This window comes from Lactuca sativa, chromosome 2, assembly GCF_002870075.4.
Source record: "Lactuca sativa cultivar Salinas chromosome 2, Lsat_Salinas_v11, whole genome shotgun sequence".
Lineage (NCBI taxonomy): Eukaryota > Viridiplantae > Streptophyta > Magnoliopsida > Asterales > Asteraceae > Lactuca > Lactuca sativa.
Genome location: NC_056624.2, coordinates 115,116,076 through 115,135,133, shown reverse-complemented (window position 1 = coordinate 115,135,133; position 19,058 = coordinate 115,116,076). Strand labels below are relative to the sequence as shown.

Genomic DNA, 19,058 nt, shown 5'->3' with positions numbered 1-19,058 from the left:
TTGATATGATATGCTAATGTTGATATTGCTATGTAGACTGTATGTGTATCAGTATTTTGGGGCTAACTCACTAGGCTTTCGGGCTTACAGTTTCAATTTATTGTTTTAGGTACATCAGGGGATCGTGGCAAGGCACAGGCGTGATCGTACAGCTCCGCACTTTTTATGACTATGTTTCTGGGATACTCTGATATTCTACATTTTGAAAACAAGTTTGTAATAACTAATGGTTTTTGGGTTGTTTAAAAAGTTTTAAATTGGCTTTAATTTTTGGGTGTTACAGAATATATCCTGAATATGTTGTGTTTGTTAAATCGTTTACGTGTCCACATAGTTCAAGGCGAAAGAAATTCAAGAGAGCTCAAGAAAGAGTTAGGAAGGATGTTGAGCGTGCTTTTGGAGCTCTGAAGAAAAGGTGGTTCATATTGAAAAAAAAAAGCAAGTTATTTAGGCGAGGAAAAACTTCAAGAAATAATGTATACATGTCTTATATTGCATAACAAGATTATTGAAGACGAAGGAAGAGCCATATATGCGTTTGACGAGGAAGAAACCATACCAGAGACACAACCAATAGAAATTGGTGCCAAAGAGTATATGAATAGAAGAGCAAAGATACGTTGCATTGAAACATTTCATAATCTTCGCAATGACTTAGTGGAAAACATTTACGGGGTTCAAAACATTAACCTTAATTTGGATCCACTGGATGACTCTGAAGACGAGTTCTCGGATAACGACTTTATGTAGTTTGCTTTAGTTAATTTATTTGTGTTTTTTAAGTTTTTAGGATTATTTTAATGTCATCTGTGTGTGTGTGTTTTGTGTAATGCGATGTAATGTTTTTTGAATTTTTAATGTAATGTTTTTTTTTTTTTATAATTTTCAAGTAATGAAAAATTATGTTTTTTTTTATTAAAAAAGAAGTTTTAATTAAAATAGCTAAAAAACAATAAATAAATAAATAAAAGTGTGGCACCACTCCCTTGGTGTGTCAAGAAACCACACTTGTGTGGTAAAAAATGACGTGATGCTTATGTTGCGGGGGATGGAGTGCGGTTTCGATGGCACCACTCCCTCCAACCTTAAATTCATCAAGGGTATATTAAGCTACCACTTGGCTCTTGTATGAAGAGAACTCAAACTAAAAATATTACATGGAGTTTAATATGACATTCTACCTGAATATATTAGAAAATCTAAGAAGAAAACTTAATTTGTGTTTTTTTGGTTCCTCATTGTTAATTAAGACTCATTTAGGGAAATCATCCCAAACCCTATAACTTCTAATAGTGTCTTAATTATCTTCCTTAATTTGAATGATAATTGGCATATCGTGACATAAAGAAAAAACTTTTAGATAGACAACTCAAAGTATCCATGTGGAATTCTATTAATCTTAATAAAATCCTAAACACTATTCTCTATAATAAAATCCTAACACTATTCTCTATAATAGCGATCATGTTTGGATCACCCTTACGGGACACTATCAAGTTTCTTAGTTTCCTACAAATGGAACGCATGTAGCAGGTTCATATATCTAGATTATGTCTCAAATTAAAAAAGAATTAATTTCATACTTAGTCAATGCTAGAGACATATTTATGCTTTTGAAACATAGTTGATTGCATATATTTAGGTGTCTCTTAAATTAACCCCCATGTATGTGTTGGTGTAGTGTGTATGTGTGTTGACTCATGTCAGATCATGTCGTATTTTTTTACCAACACTCATTTATACAAAATAATATACTATAATAGGGACAAAAAAATAATGACAACTGACAAACAGTGCATTCTACAAAATACTAGACATATTTAAAAAGAAGGTTATCAAAAACTACTTGCTTAAAAAACATAACTTGGAAACTGTGAAAACTAATTCTAAATTAAAAGGCAATTCTGGTAATCCACTTAGTAGCTCACACTCATATTCAATTCTCCTTTCAAATATTCTAAATTCCTTTAAATAACATCATATTTTAGTATCTTATACTCACGAAATAAGAAAAGTGAAAAAGTGAATAATTATATCTTATGGTTATACAGAACTTGTTGTATCACCAGTCTTGTCTTTCTTCAACACCGCTAGAGTTGAACAAATCTGCTTCCTATGTCCGTTGATGCCACTGTCTATAACCACTAAATAACCCTCAAAATGCCATTGATAGGTTCATACCCAATACTCAATAAGTCAAATAGTCAATATAATTCCCTTGATTTTCAAGTTTGAATGCCAATTACTTGCACCTATCAATGCCGTTATTTATTGGATATCATGCATGTGTAGTCAATTAAATCATGGCTTCTGTTTTGCGTTGCTCTTTTCACACAAAGCATTGCTAACTTTCATCCAATCCTAGCTTGCTAAAGATCACTAGCCCTTAAAGAAGAACAATATTAGATTAATCCGCATTTGTAGATATACAATTTATACACAACGTTTAACTTGATAAAATTTTTACATACATACATGATACATAAGTCGTATATGCAACAAATTAAGCACCAAAAACAAGAAAAAAAAAATCTATTCTTGATTTCTCCATTTATACACCATGCTAAAATCCTAGTTCGTGGTTTCATTTTCATTGTATTCCCAAAGCTTGAATTCGTCTAATAAGTGACAAAGACAATGCATTTCTTTCTTTCCATTCATTTATACTTTCCTTTTGCCCTTCTTCTATGAAGCATCTATCATGGCCATCAAGTACACTCACAACCATTCTCATCGTCGGTCTTAAATCAGGGTTAGACTGTGTGCACGCCATTGCTAACTTCACCAACCTCACCAATTCTTTCCGATTATACTCTCCATCTAATCTTGGATCCACCAGTTCTTCATAATTGCCTTCGTATCTTTCAGATTCATGAACCCTTTTCACTAACAGCACCTCAGGCCGTCGGAAATCCACCGCCATCCGCCCACTCACCACCTCCAGAACCACCACGCCGAAGCTGTAGATGTCCGCCATTGTTGTAGCTTCCCCTGCCTCCATATATTCCGGCGCCATGTACCCAAAAATCCCACGAACACAAACCTTCTTGTCGACCACTACATGGTGTCCGTGTTCGTTTCTTGTTAAGAACTCTGCAAGAGCGAAGGATCCGAGTCTAGGGTTCATGTCTGGATCGATGTATATGGCGGATGATGTGATGTTTCTATGGATAACCTGTTCTTCCCATTCTTCGTGAAGGTATCGGATTGCACAGGCGAGGGATTTCACGATGTTGTAGCGATGATCCCATTTTAGGACCTGTGATTTCCGGTGGGTGTGATGGGAAAGAAGATGACCTAAAAGACGATTAGCGGAGTAGTCGTAAACCACCAGCATCTCGTTTTGTTCAGTGCACCACCCACGGAGGTGTATCAGGTTCCGGTGGCGGAGTTTCCCCAAATTTGAGAGTTCATTCGCGAAACGGAGGCGGAGCGCCGGACATGTTTTCATCCCGAGCCGTTTTACGATAATGTCATGGTTGTCAAGAACGCCGTAGTAAGCAGTTCCGAAATCAACCTCTGATAACCGATTAGATTCTGAGAAATTGTCAGTGGCGGAGAGAAGTTCTTTGTAGGTGATCTCCCTTGGAGGTTCAACCATGGGAAAGGAGCTTAATTGACGGCGGCTCATTTGTGCAGAAGAGATCATTCCGTCGCCGATATCGGAACTGTTTTCATGTTCTTGTTCAGCGGTTATGTACAGGCTTTCTCCCCTGGCGGTGGCGAAGGTGGTTGAGCCGCCACTTGAAGCAATTGCGAAAGAAGTAGTGGTGGTGGTTGTGGTGGAAGTCATGGTGGCTGTGGTGGTGGGGGTGCTACGAGTTACAGATATGTACTGTGGGTGGGATTTGAAAGAAGGAAGCTCCGGGAGGGTGGCGCAAATCCCGCCGGAAAGTGCTTCGATGATCCATTTCATACTGGGTCGAGTTTTCGGGTCATGGAGTGTACATAACAACCCGAGACGAATCATGTGGGACATTTCATGACGGTTGTAGGACCCATTTGGCAGCCGGCCATCGGCGGCGTTGAGAATCATCTTTTCGTCTGCTAATCTTCTGACTTTGTCGACGAGAATGATTTCATCATCGGGAAGTGTAATATCCACCGACCTCCTCCCTGAAGCAATCTCCAGCAAAACAATGCCAAAACTGAAAACATCAGATTTTGCGGTGGCGACACCTTTTTTCTGGAAACTCTCCGGTGGCAAATAACCAATTGTTCCGCCGATTCTTGTCGTGTCCACCAGCCGGCATGGCTGGTACTGGTGGTTCATCGACGGCGTTCTTGTCTGGTACCCGAGTTCATGCTCCAGCCACCTCGCTAACCCAAAATCACCAAGCCTCGCATTAAAATGAGAATCAAGCATTACATTGCTTGTTTTCACATCACGATGGATGATCTGAGCTTCCAGCTGTTCATGGAGGTAAAACAGCGCCGCCGCTAAACCCTTCACTATTTTCATTCTTCTTTCCCAGCTAAGCACCGGCACCGGAGTTCCACTGTTTTCCATCCGCCGGAAAAGCAACCGGTCAAGGCTGCGGTTTGGCATGTAGTCGTAAACGAGAAGGAGCTGATCTTCATGAACACACCACCCACGTAGCGGGACTAGGTTCCGGTGGCGGAGATGGGCCACAGCCACCAATTCCGCCGCGAAACTCTTCTCAAACCTCTCTCCCGTCTCCGCCAAACACTTCACCGCCGCCACAGTTCCGTCACTCGGCAACACCGCCCGGAAAACTCTTCCAAACCCGCCACTGCCCAAGATTTCATCCTGGCTAAACCCTTTGGTGGCTATATAAAGCTCCGAGTATGTAAAAGTCTTGGGGTTGTGGCCGGAAACAATCGTCTCTTTAGAAAATTGGACTCCGTCGGTATCATGGAAGATCGCCGGCGGTGATTTTACACAGAATCTATGAAGTGTTCTACGGAGGACCTCTTGGAGGTTAGCACCACATGATCGGGTCTTAGATGGTGGTGTTTGTGGTTGTGGTGTTGGTGGTGTAGAAGGAGGGAGTCGTCGGTTGTGGTGATCAAATGGGTGTATGTCATCGCCGTCAGATGGTAACACAAAGCAGAGGTGGTGGAGGTGCATGGTGGCAGAAGGTGGCGAAGGGTGGTGGTGGTGGTGATGGGAAAGTTTGAAATGAATAAATAGGCCTACAAAAGGGGACCTTATATCGTGTTGTCACTAGACACCAGCTAATGAACTATTAATAAGCAAAAAGCCAAAACTATAAAAACAGGTGGAAAGGTCACTTACTAACTTTGACTTTTTTTTTTCGATTTTGGGTAAGTTAAAATTTTAGTGGGTCACTCTATAAAATTTTAGATTATAATCATTATTATATTATAGAATATCATAATTTATTCATATATTTGTGTTTTTTTCGTATATATTTGCCTTATGGTTTAATTTTTAGTTAATTTACTAGTGATTTTACTTGGATAACAAAGTATTTTCTAATCATATGGTTTGGTGATTGATTATGTGGAAATGGGAAATCAAGAATGAGTCACACGTGATTTGGTAAGCGATAGATCAGTTGTGATTATTTAGAAAAGTTGAAAACTAAAGAATTTGTGAAAAGAAGAATAATTTGTGTTAGGAGAGTTGGTATACATGAAAAGATTGAAAGATTGAATGACAATGACATTGATTGGGCTTAAAGCCTTGAAATTTTGGCTTTATGATCAATTTTTTAAAGTTTTAAGTGGTTTTATTCAACCATGGGTGGGTTGTATGTTTGAATTTTGTGAATTTAAGTAGGTCGAACTGTTTCAACGCTTTTTGTTGAGGAAGATAAGACCAAGAATTTAGTTTAGGAATAACTTTTACAAATAAACTCTCCCAAAAATATACTTAATGGATGCATGCAAGACCAAGAAGGCAAGGACAATGGTTCATTTAATAAATTACATTTCTTAGAAATACATATTAAATGTAAGCTCTCTGATTTAATTGTTTAAGTTAGGATTCATACTATTGGAGAAATCAATAATAATAATATTATTATCATGATTCTGAGCATATGAAGTTTTCTTAATTTTTAAGATCCGTTAAGGGGCTTTGTATATTAAGCGTGGTATCGATGATGAGCAACGTAATATTCTGATTTATCCATTGTTTTTCTTGCATTTGTGTTTTTCTCTTTTTGAATGGTGATGGGTTAGGTGTGTTTGGATAAATTAAATTATAGCTTATTAGTTTATTGCTTATTATCTTATTTACGGTGAGAATAAATAATAAACAATATGGTAGATGTTTACTAAAATCAGTTTATTTAGGTTATCTCTACCACAATAAACTGATTTTTAAGAATTTCTATAGAAATAAGCAATAAACAATAAACACTTTCTTTTTTTCGTATGAAACACCCTTTTATTTAAATAATAGTAATATGGTTCTAGAAAGTTGCTAGAAACATACTCTCAAGAAGCAAATAGGAAAAATTCGATCAAAGCATAAGATGATTAACACACCAAAAATCCCAATTCAAAGAGGGTAACAATATTGTATCCCCGTTGTGATGACAAGTGGTGCTATTAATAGTAAACCCTGTCTTGGATAAGGCCGCCATTTTATCCATGGTTGCTCCTCAAACGAAAGCATCCACTTTTAGCGGTGCCCAATTTTTCAAGGAATGATCTATTGCTTTTTTTTTTTTTTTTTTTTTTTTTAAATACATTGCCAAAAATAGTTCACAATAAATACCCTTTATTTGTTTGTCCCAGGTGACGTACCATATTGCCGCTGTTAGACTAACTGTGCTTATATCCTAACTGCGGCTGCACAAACATCCAACCAAACGCACAATACAAACAACTATGGCCGTATGGCATGCCGTAAAAAAATGCGACTAGCTGATAAGGCTAAGGAGAGGAGATACCACCAACCTATTAGAAAATTGTTACCAATTCAACGTCACATCAGTTTCACTACAATCTCACTGTCAAATCATTAGCCTTTGAAAATGATTACCACTCCATATTATTTATTTATTTATTTTGATATTAAATTAAATAAAAACTAATTTAAAACATAAAGATTAGCCAATCACATATAAAGAAACAGTCAAAAAGAGCTTAACCAATTACATATGTCGTCTTCGTCTGTCTCCATGGCCACTCCACAGCCAAGCTATCGGACACTAGAACGGTGTTTACATATGACTTGGTTGTACACCTCAACTATATCGCGTCTTTTTGGGACCCACTTCAAATAGCCTAAAGGCTGACGACAACAATAACCAATAAAGAGAGACCAAAAGAATCACTTTAGCCCCTTACATTAACTTACAATTTCTAGCAATTATGACACAATAATAAGATCCTCTTTGCAGTGGAGGAACAGAAAAAAAAAAAAGTTTGAGGATAGAACAAATTTCAATGTAAGACCTAAAGATGGATCTCCGGTGAATGAATAATGATATTTGTATAGATAAATGAAATTTAAATATTTTCACGTAAACCTCATTCCATTCAAGATAAAGGAATATATACAAATTACATAGGAAATGGCCGCGAATACAATGAGCTAATATAAACTAGGCTATCTATACATGTATACAAATAATACAAATAATAATGATCCGCTAACAACCCTTTGTAGTGCGAACGAGAAGAGAATCACGAACGTTCAAGCTAGACCAAATATTTAGAAAAAGAGACGAAGAAAGACTCTTGGTATATGTCAGAGTATACTAAGAAGGAGATGGCAGATGTAAGACTCGTATGTGACCAGTTGTAACCATGTCTTGAACAAATGAAGATCGATCTCAATATGCTTTGTCCATCGATGTTGAACCGGGTTAGCAAACATGTACACTACATTCATGTTGTTGAAATAAACAATGGTAACCTAATGTGGTGAGTAGTGAAGTTCAAGAAGCAAATTATGAATCCAAAAAGTTTCTTCAACGACATTGGTAACACCTCGATATTCTGCTTCGACACTAGACCAAGAAACGATATTCTGATATTTTGATGACCAAGACAACATGTTGTGTCCCCAAAAGACACAATATCTGAATGTAGATCGTGGGTGACTGGGTAACCAGCCCAATCAGCATCAGAGTAAGCAATGATGTCACAAGACGGAGAGCTGAAAAATTGAAGACTATGACCTGTAGTTCCACGTATGTAGCAAAGAATACACTTTAGAGCTATAAAGTGTGGTTCTCGAGGGTCATGCATAAATAAACATATACGTTGGACAGCGTACGAAGTATCTGGTCTAGTGAACGTGAGATACTTTAATACACCGTCAAGGCTACAGTATAAAGTGTGGTCGGCAGTTGGAGGGCCTGAGCTATCAAGCTTAGCAGAAAGATCAACATGTGTTTCAGAAGGTTTGTAATTAAGCATAGAGGCACGCTGAAGTATCTCACTGGCATACTTCTGTTAAGATAAGAACATACCATCCTTGGATCGAGTAGCCGAAATACCCAAGAAATAATGAAGATTGCCAAGATCGGTCATGGAAAACTCAAAACTAAGGATGGACATGATACATGTCAGTAGTGGGAAGAGGATCCGATGAGAATACTCTCATCCACATACAAGAACAAGTATGCAATATGAGGACCCTGCATAAACGTAAATAATAATGGATCACACTTGTCATGAACAAAACCAAAACACGAGATAAACATAGTAAACCACTAAAACTAAGCTCGAGGTGCCTACTTGAGACCATATAGAGATCTTTGAAGCGGAAAAATGTGATCAGGCCAGGTAGGATCCCTAAAACCCGGGGGTTGCTGTATATACACAGTTTCTTGAAGATACCCATGGAGAAAGGCATTCTTAACATCGAGTTATCTGATTGGCCACTAAGGAGTTACAACAATACTAAGAATAGTCCAGATGGTAGTCGGCTTTACAACCGAGCTAAATGTATCATCACAATCAATACCGAGTCTCTGACTCTGACCATTAGCTACAAGTCTCTCTTTGTAATGTGGAGTCAACATGAAAGTTGAGCTGCCTGATGGGCTTATAGATGCCAACTTTTGCATTAGTCACCGTAGGGTGTTGAGACCGAAAGGATTTTGTATTAGAGGGAATAGAGGAATCTTAGGTCATCCATAAAGGAGATGGAGTGGAGGTAGGTGAAAGAGCTGACTCAAAGACGGGGAGTTCTCGACGATGAAGATGAGAACTAGGTGGAGGATATCAGAGTGGTAGGACTAGATTATGACAAATAAGGAATGGTGATGGATGGAGTCTCATTGAAGATAGAGTGATTAGTAGGAAGCGGGTTTTGTGAGGAACACCACCCTCGAAATGATTTTGATTGAAAGATGGTGATTGTGTGAAATCACAAAAGTCAAGGAAAGAGTATGATGGTGCGACGTTTGGGGCCATTGATCTAAAGGGGAAAACGGTTTCGTGAAAGACAACTTGGCAATATATGATAATTTCTTGAGTATCCAGATTGAGGAATCTATAACCTTTTTTATTGTATGGATCCCAAAGGAAAACACACGGGGTGGATCTGGGTGAAAGTTTATAAGGAATGGAAATATGTGGACAACAAAGACATCCAAAAAACGAAGATGAGAGTTTGATGATCGTTTTTGGAAGAGTTGTTGTTATGGAGTGTCATTTTGGATAGTAATTGTAGGAATGATATTGAGTAAGTCTGTATCCATGTGAATAGCTTCAACCCAATAAGTTGGAGGCATACAAGCATGAAACAAGAGGGTACGAATGACATTATTAATGGTGTAACGGATCATTTGATGAAGGGAAGTGGAAAGAGTACCATACAACCATGTCTTGACAATGGAATCCAATCTATTTCATTTAGTGTTATCGGAAGAGGCAACCAGGTTTTCGCTTGGAGTCTCTAAGTGATCGGTAGCTCTATAGCCTATGCAATGAATCTCAAATAAATCTCGCTATTTTTCATAATTCATCCTGTCCAAATCAAGAACCAATAGAACAACATGTTTGATATTTATCGTGGAAGAAGGGTTGTCAAAAAGAATAGAAGAACATTGGGACTTTGGAGATCCTGTCATGATAATTGGCATAGGAAAGCAAGGAAGAGAAAGGTTGATGAGATAAGGGACGACGATATAGGAGTCGTTGACTTAGAAGTAGGGTTTAGGAAGAACATGGTTTGAGCTCTGATAACATGAAATCTAAATATTTTCTTGTAAACATTATTCAATTCAAGATAAATGAATATATAAAAAAATTACATATAAATTGGGCTATCTGTATATGTATACAAATAATAATGAACTGCTAATAATAAAATGTTGCCGACATAAATAATGTTTATTTTTTGGATCATATACATTGATGAACTTTGAATGAATTACTATTTTATCTTTGAGAAATAACAAATGTATTCTTATTTAATAGTCATTAAATTAAAATTATATATTATCAAATTACTTTTTTAAAAGATAAAAAAAAAATAATACTAATGCAAGCTTAAATTATTTATTTTCTATTTTTTTGTTCTATTAAATATGGTAGATATTAAATAGAGATATCAACTTTTTATAAAAACATAACAATGGCTTACATATTAAAACTATAGCATTAAAAAAAACAATTAATACAGAGTAAAACTAAAATTTAAAGGATGGAAATAAAAAGATATTTACAAACTACAAAACAAAAATAGTTAATTACGATAATGATTTCAAGATTATAATTTAATAGCTATTGTGAATTACTAATATGATTGATTCTAATGTGTCTTAGTTAAAAGAATGTGATGGTGTAAATCATGTAATTTAGGAAATTTGTTATATTTGTTCTATATATATATACTTATCAATACACAAATCACTAATTAAGGTGATCATCATTAAAACCTAATAGGTATCAACCTAATATTATTAGCCGCCTACTTTTCTTTTCTTCTAGCCTGCTCACCATGGATGGGGATTTAAATGCTACTGATTCACCTATTCTTCTTTCCACTATTATCCATATGATCACTATCAAACTTTCATCTTCCAATTACCTTTTATGGAACAAACAAATGCTTTATCATCTAGCCTGCTAGAAGCTTACCTATTATGTTAATGGTTCCATTCCTATGTCGTGTCCCGCTATTCTTATTGGTTAAATCTCTACATCTACTACTGCTTTTGCCTCATGGTGTCACACCCCCAAACCAGAACGGCGGAAACGTTCGGGGGCGGAGGACGTCATGTACAGTATCACAACAATTGAATCATAGTAATCAAAGTAAACACAGTCATTACATTGATAAGGTAAAGTATTTACATTTGTTCGATACATAGTTTGTATGAATCAAAAATGTATAATAAAAGTATAAAAGACGCAACTCTAAAAGCTCCGTCTTCTCAAAACTTGCGAGTGTACATGTCTACCGGTTCCCTAAGAATACAAGTGGTTATGAAAATGTATCAACATTTAAGTTGGTGAGTTCATAAGCATGTTTTTGAGATGGAAAAGCTTGTCTTTGTTCCTTGAAAATGTTATAATGTATTTCCAGAAAATCCAATATTTTCTTTAGTGAATGTAATGTAGTCTTATAAATAGATAAAACAATTTCATGTATGTTCCTTGTAATTGTATATTGTATTAGTCTACCCAGTACTAGAAAAATAGTGTACCGTAACTGTATTTGTATGAAAACCTTTGTATGAATGCCTGGATACCACCAGTTGTAGTGTAAAGTAGTGTATTGTAGTAGTGTTTGTATGAATGCCTGGATACCACCAGCTGTAGTATAAAGTAGTGTATTGTAGTTTTATTAAATAAAATAAAACCATTGAAGTAGTGTTAATACCGTAAACAAATGTTTTTGTAATACTGTTGTGAGTTTCATATAACCATGCTAAACTGACTAGTGGCCTCTGCGACTTTCTTCAGGCGTCAGAATGTTATAACGTTTGTCACCTCAAGCCTTGCAGCCTAACTGTAGCTAACAGTTTATGCGTGGGGATTTCAATACCGTATAGATCTATACACAAAGTCACGCTCTCCCATCGGGAGACTCTGGCTATACTTTATAGGACTTAGCCATGTACCCTGATGTGTACAATTGAAGTAGTAGCTCACAACCCTGTATTTACTAGTTTACGTCTAGTGTAGTAGTGTTCTTTTGTAGTTGAAACTGTATAAATTACCTTGTTGTAATGTACTTGTATTGTATAATAATTATACTTAAATAATTATATAGTAGTGTATCCTTGAATCCATGTATTAGAGTGGTGTTCCACAAGCTATACCAACTATAGTTATTATATACTTGTTTATGAATAGTATTCTTGAATTCGTAAAAAAGAGTAGTGTTTCCCAAACTATATCTATTATAGTTTGAATGTATGTTCTTGTATCGATTCTTGTACTTTGTTAAATAGTGTAGCAGTTCACAAACTATATCAGTTATAGTTTAAATGTAAAGTTCTGTAATGCACTGAAAAGCTTTGCAATTTACTATGTGTATGAAGTAGTGAAAAGTACCCTTTTGCTTGACATGTTATAAAAGGAGTTAGAAATATACATAAATATATTTTTTTAAATTGTAGTGGTAAATCAGTTTGAATCAGTCGCAAAAAGGTTTTGAAATCGTATGAATATTAACACAAGAATCCTTGTGTTTTACTTGTATTCCTCCCCTAAAAATATTGAAAAAAGTGAAAATGTAGGGGTATGAACTCGCATCGAATGTGCGCTCGTGTTTGAATAGCGAGCTGTAGAGATGATCCTCGAGTAAGCGTACGTGTGAATAACGTTATCCTAAAAATAATTATATTTGACGTTCTATTTAAATTAATAAGATGTTAATTTAAATAATTGGTGAAATAATGATTTAAATAATAATTAAAGTGTTAAACAACACTTAAATTATGTAAGGGATACTTACAAAATTACTGGAATTATTTGAAGTGTTGAAAGGGGTTTTCGGTGGACAAATGGAGTTTTCGGTGTGTTCTTGGGGGTTTTCGGTTGGATCTTGATAAATACTTGATGATTTGAATATCTTGATGAATATTCTTGGTGTTCTTGGTGTTCTAGGTGAAAATAAGAAGATCTGGGTAGGATACTCTTAAATACATGATGTTTACGCATGATAGTTGAGAGCAAATTGGAAGGTGTTCACAGTTGGAAAAGTGGGAAATGAATTGAGTTTACTGCCAAAACACTTATATATAGAAAGGTTTCTCGGCCTTAAAGGGACTTTAGCTTTGGGTTCTCGGTCCACTAATGGAATATTGATGGAGTTTTCGGCCCATTAAAGGGTGTTTTCGGTCATGCTTGTCCGAAAACTCTTGTTCTTGATTTAATTCAACCGCAAACTCTATTTGGATTAGATTCCTTGGCCATAAACTCCTTGTTTCTTGATTTCCTTGACCGAAATTTCTTATATGGGGGGTTCTTTCATAGTTTAAACCTTAGTCTTTTAATTTATGTTAATTTATAATATCATAAATCAACTTAAGACTTATGCTACCTTTAGTTATTAGCTTATAAGCATGCCCTTAAGGCAATAGAGGATATGTATACACAAGGATTGAAATGTAGTCTAGACTCTTATTGATTTGAAAATTACAGGTTGTTACGCATGGGTTTCTGCTGATCAACATGCCATCATTCTGATCCAATCGTCATTACCTGAGGAAGCCATGGTTGAAACTGTTGGCCACACTACTCTCATGTCGTCTGGTCTGCTCTAGAGGCTACATACCATCATGATTCTATTGAATGCACCCACACCTTACGAGATTCTATTTGTCATCTAAAAAAGATTCTTTTATTGCTACTGAAATTTCTCAAAAATTTAATAATATATGTGATCAACTCAATGTTGTCGGTCACCCCTTGTTGAAGATGTCAAATCCCACTAGTTCTTGTATAGGATAGGCTCATCATTTGAAACCTTCTCCACTACTCAATGAATGACCATGCCGAGACCTACGTTTTGTGATTTAGTTTCTCAAGATGATAGTCATGGAATGTTTCTCCAATCTGTTAATGATTCCACAATGGCTCTGGTTTCCTTCAATACCACTTATTCTCATGGTTCAACTAATTCTTTTTCTACTTGTTATCGTGTTCACTCCTCTTTTCGTGGTGGTTCTTATTGAGAATGGGGTCGTGGCTATAAACACCCTCCTCATTGCCAATTATTCTGAAAATAATGCCATATGCAAGTAAATGTCCGGACTTGCATACTTTTGCTCAAAATCATCCTACTGTTGATGTAAATCTCATAGAGGATTTTCAAGATTAATGTCATTCCTATCCCGACTGGTTTGTTGAAACAGGGGAACCAATATATATGATGTATCCTTCTGCTTATCTTGATGCCCCCACTTCCTACTCGGGTAGCAAATTTGTTATTTTTGGTAATGGTTATGGCACTCATAATTCTCATATCGGTCGATCTTATATATCTCTTAATATATATCTTTACTTGATATCCTTATGGTTACTAAAATTACTGAAAGTCTTCATTCTATTAGTAAGCTTACTTAAGACAATGACAATCAAGTTGATGTATTATTTTCTTACCCCATGTTGCTCATTCAGAACCATTACACAAAGAAAACCCTAACACAAGGAAGACGTAAAAATGAGTTATATGTTCTTGAGTAGGGTCAACAAGTATTTTTCGGCAAAAATATTTTCCAGGCTTTTACAACCCTCTTTTGAATTATAACATCATATATTAAGTCATGTGTCTCATGACATTATTTCAACTTTAAACAAGATGGGATTTTTTTCTAGTACTTCTATTTTATCGAACCTACGTATATACTCTTCTTGTCAATTATGAAAGAGCAACCTTTTGTGTTTTGATCTCAATTTAAAACGTTCATTGCATGTTTTGGATATAGTGAAATATGATCTGTAGGGTCCGTCTCCTATTGTGTCCATGGATGGTTTTCCTTATTATGCAATATTCATTGATGACTATTCCAAATTTATATGTTTCGTCCCCATGAAGGTGAAGTGTTTTATAGGTTACAAAAATATTATTTTGGCAGAAAATCTTAAACCCTAAGTTCACATGCAACCCAAAGGATCTACCTTCTCACTATGATTTGCAAAAAAACAATTGAATATCAAGAACTCTAATAGTGCATGGCTATTTTGAAATTAAGAAAGGGATTTTAGAAATTAGATACCTTTAGTTTGTCATTCCTATCCCGACTGGTTTGTTGAAATAGGGGTACCAATATATATGATGCATCCTTCTGCTTATCTTGATGCCCCCACTTCCTACTCGGGTAACAAATTTGTTATTTTCGTAATGGTTATGGTACTCATAATTCTCATATCGGTCGATCTTATATATCTCTTAATATATATCTTTACTTGATATCCTTATGGTTACTAAAATTACTAAAAGTCTTCATTCAATTAGTAAGCTTACTTAAGACAATCAAGTTGATGTATTATTTTCTAACCCCATGTTTCTCATTCAGAACCATTACACAAAGCAAACCCTAGCATAAGGAAGATGTAAAAATGAGTTAGATGTTCTTGAGTAGGGTCAACAAGAATTTTTTGGCAAAAATATGTTCCAGGCTTTTACAACCCTCTTTTGAATTATAACATAATATATTAAGTCATGTGTCTCATGAAATTATTTCAACTTTAAATAAGATGGGTTTTCTGTCTGTTACTTCTATTTTATCGAACCTACGTATATACTCTTCTTGTCAATTATGAAAGAACAAACTTTTGTGTTTTGATCTCAATTTAAAACGTTCATTGCATGTTTTGGATATAGTGAAATATGATTTACGGGGTCCGTCTCCTGTTGTGTCCATGGATGGTTTTCCTTATTATGCAATATTCATTGATGACTATTCCAAATTTATATGGTTCGACCCCATGATTGTGATGTGTTTTATAGGTTACAAAAATATTATTTTGGCAAAAAAAACTTAAACCCTAAGTTCACATGCAACCCAAAGGATCTACGTTCTCACTATGATTTGCAAAAAAAAACAATTGAATATCAAGAACCCTAATAGTACATTGCTATTTTTGAAATTAAGAAAGGGATTTTAGAAATTAGATACCTTTAGTTTGTTATAACAAATAAACTAGTATTCCTTCTTGATTGGTCATTAGAAAGCATGCACCATAAGTCTTGTGCCTCTAATGGCTCACACGCAAACCTTATAAAATTGGAAGCTTAAGAGGAGAGAGGAGAGGGAAATAATTTTTGTCTAGAAGCTCTTAGAGAAGGGATAGATAAAAATATGAATCTCATAAGGGGTTTATATAGGTGAGTAAGGAAGCTAGGATAAGACAAGTTTCCTTAGATGACCCTTATCTATTTTCTTGCTCACTAAGGCATTCCAAGGTTCCTTAAAGCCCAAGAAAAGCTCTAGAATCCTCCTCTAGAACCATCCCCCTCTTGGGAGGTTCTAGAATTAGTCAATGCTCAATTTTTGAACATTTTCACCTATAGTCCTTATACTTTTAATTAATCAAATTAATCCCACAATTAATTTATGATTAATTCTTAATTAAACAATACTATTTATAATTAATATATTATTCTAATAATATATTAATAAATCATTTGTTTTGATTTCTAATTAATTTATTAATCATATAATAAATTAATAATCAGTCTCTCCCTCCAAAAAGCATTCTAGTCAATTACTAGGTTTGAGGGCAACCCACAAGGACTTTGCTAATAATTCAAGATAATACTAATTTAGTTATTGACTTAGACACGTAATCCAATAGTCTGCCACTTGGATATGTCTAAAACTAAAATAATATAACTTCTAAAGCAAATAGCAAAGGGTGTTTTCCAAAGCAACTGCCGAACTCTGATCCGATTAGATATAGATCATTAGATAAGTGGCTAATTATTCCTTCGTTCTACAAGATATCGTATGGATATGAGACATGAATTAGAATCAATCTTAATTTCGAAAATTATGTTTCCCGATTTCCTGATTTGTGATGATGTCATAAGACTTCTAATTGAACACATCAATTTAGTCATGGTTGGGCCCAAGACTATAAGTCAACACCAAATCACTGAGGGGCCCAAAGACATCATTTTTCCCATTAGGGAAAAATGAGTGAATAAAATTTGACTCATGCTTGTATCCTTTACTCACTAAATTGTACATGAAACTACGTTTTATAACATCAAACTACCGATGCATTTTCACAATATCAATCACAGCCGACTTGTAAATTACAACTCATATATCACCATTTTAAGAATATAAGATATTATCGTCTCAAAATTACTAATGATATAATACATGAAGTAATTCTCTGAGCATGAGTTTATCCAATACTCAAATCTCCATTTTTTATGTACTCATGAATGTTGTAGCAATACAATTGCTAGTCTAAACTCCTTAGACAATATACAATCCATCTCATGATAGTCTTCATTCACTACTTACTTCCTAAAGTATAAGCGACTGTGGAGTTTCGAATAATCAAATTATTCAGGAAGTAAAACATGCAAAATGAAACACAAGAATAAATAATTGACAAAGGCAGTGAACAAACTCATAAATAATCTGTATTATTCAATCATCAAAATCAATTACATTTATTATGTTACAAGTTTCAAACTAATCATCTAGCTACTAAAACTAATGTTATCTCTCAAAACAATGCTCCTAACATGTTGGCTATGTTTAACCCTATGCAAAGCATTTCTAAAAGGATATGCAAGATTCTCTTATGATGAAACTCTATTTACTATGAGATGCCCTTCTTCAACTCTATGTCTGATATAATGATAATTTCTATCTTTATGTCTTGATTTACCATGTGTAACTTCATGATTTTTACTCAAAAAATTTTCATTTATTTTAAAAATCTTTTAACGGAAAATGTAACAGAAAACTGTAAACATTGTTTATTTCAAAAACATTTCAAACCACAACGTTACGTTCAATTCAAAACCAAAATATCAAAAGTATTTAATTGTAGTGAAAGCATAAGTATCAAAAATTAAATAACGTGTCCAAGTGGCATCTTTATTCTAAGGATAATCTACCCAAAAGTGACCCCATCTCACCAAGCAAATCTCTTAAGCTACCTATACCAATCATAAAGGCACAAAGCAAAGAAACAAGTTTCCGCAAATTATTCATGAGCCAATAGGAGTTTGTACAGAATCAAAGGGAAAACTTACTAACCCCTAACGGGTCAATCATTCAAATTCTAACCATATAAAAAAACTTTCATATCAATCATGAATCAATCATCTTTCACATATCATTCAATCATTAAATATTGTATCATCCATTCACCTTACATTCATTTGTGTAACATCAATCGTATTTCATGCATAATCATATTGTAATCGTATAGCGACATATCATCGTAGGTAGTTTCATAGTGATACCTAACCCCAAAGGAAAAACTCATTCGCTACTTGTGTGCCCGGCCAGCCAGATACTTTAGGTGGTTAACGACTCCCGCCTATCACATCGACCCCAAGACTCCACATTCATTACTCCGACTATACAATGTATAAGTACGTCACTATGTCATTCTGGTTTTGATACAAGTGGTGACATTCATCCGACACCTCCAACACCTACGTGATGTTTGTACAAGCCTTGTTCGAATGGCCAACATCACTCCAGTCCACAAACACCGAAGTGTACACGTACTATGTGTCGCACAAGTATCTAGAAAGACCGAGCAATTCATAAATCGCTTAAGCTCTTTTCCTAGAAGGTATTTTTCAACCAACCAGGCTCGAAGGTATCTGGATGGGGTTTCAATCTAAGTGCGAGGTTCTACCCTTGCCCTTTACGCATAACTCGCTATAATCAATTGAAAATCAAATACAAGCGTGAAGTATTCGTGTAATCATAATCAAGATTAATAACATGTATACCAAGCAGATACTTAACAAGATCGTAGCCAAATATCGAGCATTTCATATAGCATATCATAGTTGCAAATAATCATATCAAGTACCAAGATATGCATATCAACCAAATTTTATAAGCATACAATTGTCACAAAAAGGCAAAACATTAACATGTCTCATATTGCACATATTGGCATAATCAACAATTAATAATATTCTAATTTGACTAATCGAA

General features: G+C 35.2%; 1 protein-coding gene across 1 annotated transcript; it reads right to left on the bottom strand.

Annotated features, from left to right (window-relative positions):
- Nucleotides 1-2,386: 2,386 nt before the first annotated feature.
- LOC111893857 (receptor like protein kinase S.2) lies at nucleotides 2,387-5,234 on the bottom strand. Its single transcript, XM_023889939.3, has one exon. It carries the CDS (start codon nucleotides 5,090-5,092, stop codon nucleotides 2,591-2,593), a length of 2,502 nt encoding a protein of 833 aa, XP_023745707.1. The 5' UTR covers nucleotides 5,093-5,234; the 3' UTR covers nucleotides 2,387-2,590.
- Nucleotides 5,235-19,058: the final 13,824 nt, after the last annotated feature.

Bases quoted from the DNA above. Each gene is read 5' to 3' on its own strand.
- LOC111893857 (XM_023889939.3), bottom strand. From the start codon at position 5,092: ATGCACCTCCACCACCTCTGCTTTGTGTTACCATCTGACGGCGATGAC.